The sequence below is a fragment of the Anoplophora glabripennis genome, unplaced genomic scaffold (genome assembly GCF_000390285.2).
Source record: "Anoplophora glabripennis isolate ALB-LARVAE unplaced genomic scaffold, Agla_2.0 scaffold3090, whole genome shotgun sequence".
Taxonomy (NCBI): Eukaryota; Metazoa; Arthropoda; class Insecta; order Coleoptera; family Cerambycidae; genus Anoplophora; species Anoplophora glabripennis.
This window is the reverse complement of record NW_019419165.1, coordinates 57-7136: the sequence shown is the minus strand read 5'-3', so window position 1 is coordinate 7136 and position 7080 is coordinate 57. Positions and strand designations below refer to the sequence as shown.

Genomic DNA, 7080 nt, shown 5'->3' with positions numbered 1-7080 from the left:
CTAAGGCTAAAATTTCGTTCCATTATCTTATAATGTTCGAAATTTATTGGAGAAAAACTAAATTTTTTTAAACTTTTTAGCGCCCTGTAGCTTGGAAAAGAAAACCCGTAGAGCATAACTTCATATGAGAAAAAATTATTTTTTAAACCAAATAATCCACCGTTTAATTTATTCCCAACCTTTACGTTACACCCAGTATAAGTATAAATACAGGGTGTTTTTAAGTGAAGAAGCAAAAATGGTACCAGTGAATGTAGTGCCAAAAATAAGAGGATTGAAGTAAAAATACCTTATATGATAGTTGTACCCCTGAGGCAATATACCCTCTTGAAGGAGGGGATTGAAATTCACATTTTAATTTTTTTCTTTAACATGGGGAATGCTAGAGACATGAAACTTGGTATGAGCATTCTACTAATAAAGAGACAACTTTTCAATAATTTTTCGATCATTGGCGTATTTTATAAAGGGGCGAAACAGTCAACCCCATTGCAATATTATATTATAATTTTTTTATATGAAGCAAATTATTTATTTAAAAATATTTATTGGGAAGACTGATTTATTGCGCAACTTTTTTACCTCTTGTAATTTTTTGATAAAACCGATAGTTTTCTAGCAAAAAAATTAGATGCCTCTTCGTTCACTAAAGGGGTAATTGCAAAAATTTGTAAAAATAAAGTAAGCGGATGTCAACAAATAAATTGTTATTTATCATATTAATAAATTGACACTTTCTGTTAATAAGCTGGTAATTTAATAATAACATTAAGAATAATTTGATAAAAATGTTTGATAACATGATTATGGGACATGTATTAGGTGAAGTTATTTATCTGAAATAAAATTTAATACAAACAAAAAACAAGAAATAAAAAATTAAATCTGAAGAATATTCTCGAAATAATTTCCATTTTGCTGCAGACCTAGTACGTCTGTTGAAATTATAACGCACTTGCACAAACAGTTCTTGGTTATTGCGAAGGTCATCTGCTGCCTGGAATATTCTTAAGCATAGTTCTTCTAAAGAGGCAACAGGAGTGGCATAAACAATACTTTTCATGTGTCCCCACAAAAAGAAATCCATAGGTGTTAGGTCAGGTGAATGTGCAGGCCAACAAACAGGGGCATCACAACCACAACCAATCCAGCGATTCGGGTAATTTAAATTTAACCATTCTCTAACAGCAAGTGTACTATGTGCAGGCGCCCCATCGTGCATATACCACATCACCTGACGTGTAGCAAGGGGTACATCCTCAAGTAATGTTGGAAGATTTTTGTTCAAAAATCTAAGATACTCGGCCGCTCCAAGCCTGTGTGGAAGAATAAAAGGACCTACTAGAGTACTTCCTACAATTCCTATCCAAACGTTTAAACTGAAATTATGTTGGCATCTTGAAACAAATATTTCATGAGTATTTTCTTCCAACTATGAATGAACATTATGAAGGTTTACTGTACCTACTCTAGGAAAATTTGCTTTGTCAGTGAAAAGTATATTCATTAGGAAATTTAAGTCATGCCTGGAAATATTAATGTACCATTGGCAAAAATCCATGCGGTTAGGTAAATCAGGGTCATTCAATTCTTGCACGGGTTGATGGTGAAAAGGGTATAAAAGATTTTCTTGAGCTACATTACACACAAGACTGTGAGAAACTTGCAGTTGACTGGACACTTGTCTCGTGCTTTTACCGCAGTCTTGTTCTAGATGTTCCAGTATAGCTTCCTCAGTTTCAACAGTTCGGACATTACGCCTTCTTCCGCCACCCTCACGATTGGGCTAAATTTTACTAGTTTCGCGAAGCCTTCTTTCCACCGAGGCCAATGTTTGTCTATGAGGAATCGGTCGTTTTGGATATCTTTGGTGGTATAATCTTACTGCAGCGTTACTATTTTTTCTGGATTCGAAAAACACTTGATGCATGTCGACATATTTGTCATTGGTATAAATATTATTTGTCATATTTATTCTGATAATAAATTAATCAATTGGTACTAGTCATTAGTTGACAGAAAGCGTCAATTTATTAATATGATAAATAACAATTTATTTGTTATGACATCAGCCTACTTTATTTTTACAATTTTCGCAATTACCCCTTTAGTGAACGATGACACATCTAATTTTTTTACTAGAAAAATATCGGTTTTATCGAAAAATTACAAGTGGTAAAAAAGTTGCGCAATAAATCAGTCTTCACAATAAATATTTTTAAATAAATAAATATATCATATAAATATTCATATAAAAAATTTCTAATAAAATATTGCAATAGGGTTGACTGTTTCACTCCTTTATTAAATACGCCAATGATCGAAAAAATATTGAAAACTTGTTTCCTTAATAGGATGCTCATACCATGTTTCGTGTCTCTAACATTCCTCATGTTAAAGAAAAAAATAAAATGTGAATTTCAATCCCCTCCTTTAAGAGGGTATATCGCCACAGGGGTGCAACTTTCATATAAGGTATTTTTACTTCAATTCTCTTATTTTTGGCTCTACATTCACTGGTACCATTTTTGCTACTTCATTTAAAAACACCCTGTACATATTGAAACAAAAGTTATAAAATAAAAAAAAATGCAATTTTGCTTACTGGCATGTATCGATGGAAATACAGACAGGGTCACGAAAAATATAAAGAAAACGTTGTACAACTGTGGCATAGCCTTCTTCAGAATATACAAGTAAGGAGGTCGTTCATTTGATACTTTTGTTATCTGCTGCCTCTGTTCGAGCTCCTTCTTCTCCTTTAATTGGAAATGTCTATAAAACCTCTAAAAACGCAAAAATAAAGCAAAATCACTGTACTGGTAACTTACTGATGAGGAAGTAATAAAGTTTGTAGAAAACAAAAAGTACTTACATTGAGTGGTAAGGCGAAATATGTGTCAAAACAAATCAACAGCACAAACAGTGCCATTATGAAGTAATAGATGGCAGCCATTCTCGCATTGGAAGTCACCAGATTAGAAATGATGCTAATAATGGCAATGAAAGTGCCGCAAATGTTATTTCCTAATATTACAGAAGCCGTGTACCTTGACGGCAGCTTGGCAGCCATACCATAAACGGTGTTCTGATATATACCGGTGGCCACTAAAATTGTTAATGTTTAAAACCTACGAATTATCTTCAAAATAGAAAATATTCAAAATATTACTTACTATTCAAAAAAACAACACTTATCATAGTGATATAAAAAAATCCATCTGGCCACGCGCTAGAATCAACCATTGCCAGGATAACTGTTATAATAAAAAGCACAATTTCCACAACTATGCTCCACACAATTCTTTTGTTTATATTCCCTCTGAAATAACGAAAAACGAAATTTGTAAATACACAGGGGTTTTGGAAAAAAATAGACTGAAAGAACATCAAAAAGTAACATTTATTCAATGGACTTGAAGTCTATCGTCTTCTATTTTTGCAATACAGAGCGTCAAATATGATTTCTTTTTATCAAATTTGGTGCAGGTAAGTTTTTGAGGTATACTGTAATATAAGATTTAATTTTACATAAGAAAATATTCTTGTTGAAATCGCAGTTTCTGAGAAAAATATAATCAACTGTCCCAAAGACAACCAGTTTCTCCACCATAATATACAGAATGTCTGGAAATGAATGGGCCATACTTTAAGTGAGGAAACCACATAGGAGGCTGATTTTCAGTCGTTTTTCATGATTTTTTTTAAGTGGAATAAAGTGATTAGAATTTGATCAAACTTTGACATTATTTTATGAATATTTTAAACTACATTTACAAATTAAATTTTTCAAGTTTTTGTGTTGGAAATGCCAAAGTTATGGGCTATGCATATCATGGTTGTTACCACAAAGCAGTGGCGTACTATTTTATTTAGAAAAATATGCTACCGATACCCTGTATCTCCGCCACTGGAGCATGTAAATTTTAGGAAAACTTTTGGATTTTGGACAATATTTACATAAATAAATGTGCCCAGTTATTTCACTTACTAGTTTTTAAATTATTTAAAAAAATAAAAATATGTTTTGAAGTTTAACACCCTGTATCCTTTTAACGAAGCGTCCTAGATAAAAACTTTATAGGAACGACTCCCCTTAAAATTCATCAAAGAATACGAGGGTTCATTTTTGGTCACCATTTGTGAATCACCCTGTATGTCAGAAGATAATAAATTTTATTTTATGGATCATATAAAAAACTTACCCAATATGTACAAAAATATTAATCCAACTAAAAAGGACATTAGGAACTTGAGAACAAAACGTCAGATACTGCATAAAATTAGACAAATGAGGAAACACGTATCCTAAGTACTCCTGGGAGAATTTATAATTTATAAAATACTAAAAAATAAAAAACAAAAGTTATTATAATACCTGAAAAAATATAAATATACCATGTTCGACAATTTAAAGTATAACTTACTGCATTGGCAGTGATGAACATGTTCCAAGGCAATAAAACACCGATACCATGGATCAGAAACGTTAAATACACTAAATTGTATTTATCGGGAGGAGTGTTGAGCTGTAAACTCGCTTCATCCATGGTCAAACTTTTAAAATTCAATTCGTCCTCTGGCAAGTTATTCTCCTCCCAAGACGGTTGAAGTTTCACGGGTTGTTGTAGGCGTGTTCTTTCATTAACCACTTCTGCAGCTAGAAATTCGAAATCAAATATTGCCGCGTTACACAATGGGTACTTACACTCTATAGGATTAAAGAGAGATATCTGGTGTAGACCGCTTTATATACACAAAAAATACTCTTCTTATATACATACTCTAAATTATTTAATAAAACATATTGGTTTATAAATTTTTGATTAGTAATATAATGAAAATTAAAAATTAAAACAAATGTCATAATGAAAATAAGACAGTTGTCTTTGAAGTGGATTACTAGTTATTAATCACGTCCACTTTTTTACTAAATATATAAATTTTGCTTACCTTGAATAGGCTGTAGAGCAACTCCATTTTTTTCGTTGTATAGGTAATCCCTACTGTAACTCATTTTATAAGATCAATCCTCCTTTTGCCAACTATCAAGCAGTACCTACTATCTCATTTTACTATTCCATTTATCAAATCCTAAACAGAAAACTCTTATAACCATTTGTAGCCACTATCACAAATAACAAAAATACTGAAGAAGAAAAACATTTATATCAGTTTAACTACAGCTGTAAATAGTATTGTTTAGATAATGATTCCTAAGACATAATTTCATTTATCTAAACAATGTAACATTGATAGATCATTAAAAATATTATTTATTTAATAATTTTAAAGTAATTAGAATTAAGGTAAACATTTAATTACCTATAATAGGTAATTATAATATAATAAGTTAGGTTTATCAAAATTATTTGTACTGGTTTAAGGTTTTATCTACATCCCACGAATAATATAACACAAGGCCTTAGCTGGAGAATTTCTAACCACTGTAATTCTTAAAATTGCACAGAATATACATACATGAGACGATGGTATAAATCTATGCAGATATAATGAAAATATCATTCACGAAAATAAATTCTTTTTATCGCTTCATAAAGTATTTTATAATTTTGTATTATATCAGTGTACTTTGGCAAATATATATCGTGGATATTTTCTACTTGTTTTCCTTCTATTTTTAACCAAGTAAATAAGTCATCAATCATTATATTCAAAAGTATATAAGTACGTATATTTATCGTCAGAGAAAGTTTTGCTGTTACTTTTTAAATAGTATTTTTGACAGAGTAAAGAAAATTGATCCATAACTATTTTTAAACTTTAGGATTAGTGATGTAAGGTAATAGAGGAAATGAGGAAAATGAAAATCTGAATTAATACCGAAATAAATATACAGTGAGTTAAATTTTAATATTAGAAAAAGAAAACAGTTCTGTTTCAAATTTTAATTCATGGATATTTTGGGAGATTGCAAACTCACAAAATTAAAAAATATATACATATAATATAATCAATCAACTTTTCTGTAAAAGTGATTATAAAAAAATAAAAAGGCCACACTTATTTTATTTTTTCTGTGGATAGTTAGGTACATTTTATTTTAGGAAAAAATGACTTTTTTAAATAAAATAATATAATAGCAAATATAACTTTAGATATTGCTTATAGTAGTAACTAATTTCCATAGTTAACAATAATTTAAAAAAGCATTTCTTTCAGTGTGCATGTACGTAAAGACAATATAATATTTTATATTTATCATTGAATCACACTTTACGGATATCAGATAGATTTAATTATTTTTTAATAGTTTTTTTTGTCGAGATTATTAATATTACATTCTTAGGAGTATAAACTCAATAAATAAGTATATTTAAAAATCGATAAACACCTAATTTATTTTAAATAACTCCTGAGGCACTAGGACTATTTCAGAAAAAGTTTTTAGCAAAATAAGAAATCAACTAAAATACTATCAGATCACAGCGTTTATAATTTTTTATTTCGCGCCAATAAAGCTAGTCTAACGCCCAAAAGGATATTTACAGTATTATAAACAAACATTTTTCTTATGTTCTTAAAATGGATAAATGTACTCACATTTCAATTACTGATTCTTAGCACACCTCAACAACCAAGATCCAATTAGCCGACAACTTTTAACGCACGTGGCTTGGATAAAATCCACCCAAATAACCAAAACAACTATAAAGCAGCCATATTGGTTGATAATTTTACAAAAATCAAATGAAGGGGGTAAGTCGGGCAGACCCTTGAGTATACAAAAATTACAGAATATCAAGGGGGTTTATTCTTAATGTTGGCCATTGCTAAGTGAGTTTAGGTCGTCGGCGACCAGAGGGCACTACGGTATGGTTGAAATTAGTCACTGTCTCAATTCAGAGACTAGTTGAAATTATTAAATCCCGGAAAGAATAAAAAGACATATGTTCACTTCATACGTATATTTCATACTCTGATTATTTTCCTTTCCTTCCACACATCATAGGGCCAACAACAAGGCCCATCCAAGTACCTAAACAAAATTATTAGCCGAGCTGCGGTGCTATGAATCCTTCCACGCTGTGATAACAGCGTTTTCCATTCCTTTTTCCT

The 7080-nt window shown here is 30.7% G+C and overlaps 1 protein-coding gene across 1 annotated transcript in view; it reads right to left on the bottom strand.

Moving 5' to 3' along the window:
- Positions 1–6694, bottom strand: part of LOC108916638 (equilibrative nucleoside transporter 1-like) — a gene marked incomplete at its 3' end in the record, with an annotated part of 7802 nt that extends 1108 nt beyond the window's left edge. Inside the window, 7 exon segments of the mRNA XM_023456841.1 lie at positions 2606–2786; positions 2876–3108; positions 3177–3322; positions 4206–4345; positions 4428–4660; positions 4954–5094; positions 6565–6694. Of these exon segments, the coding sequence (XP_023312609.1) occupies positions 2606–2786; positions 2876–3108; positions 3177–3322; positions 4206–4345; positions 4428–4660; positions 4954–5017 (997 nt within the window).
- Between the last annotated feature and the right edge of the window lie 386 nt (positions 6695–7080).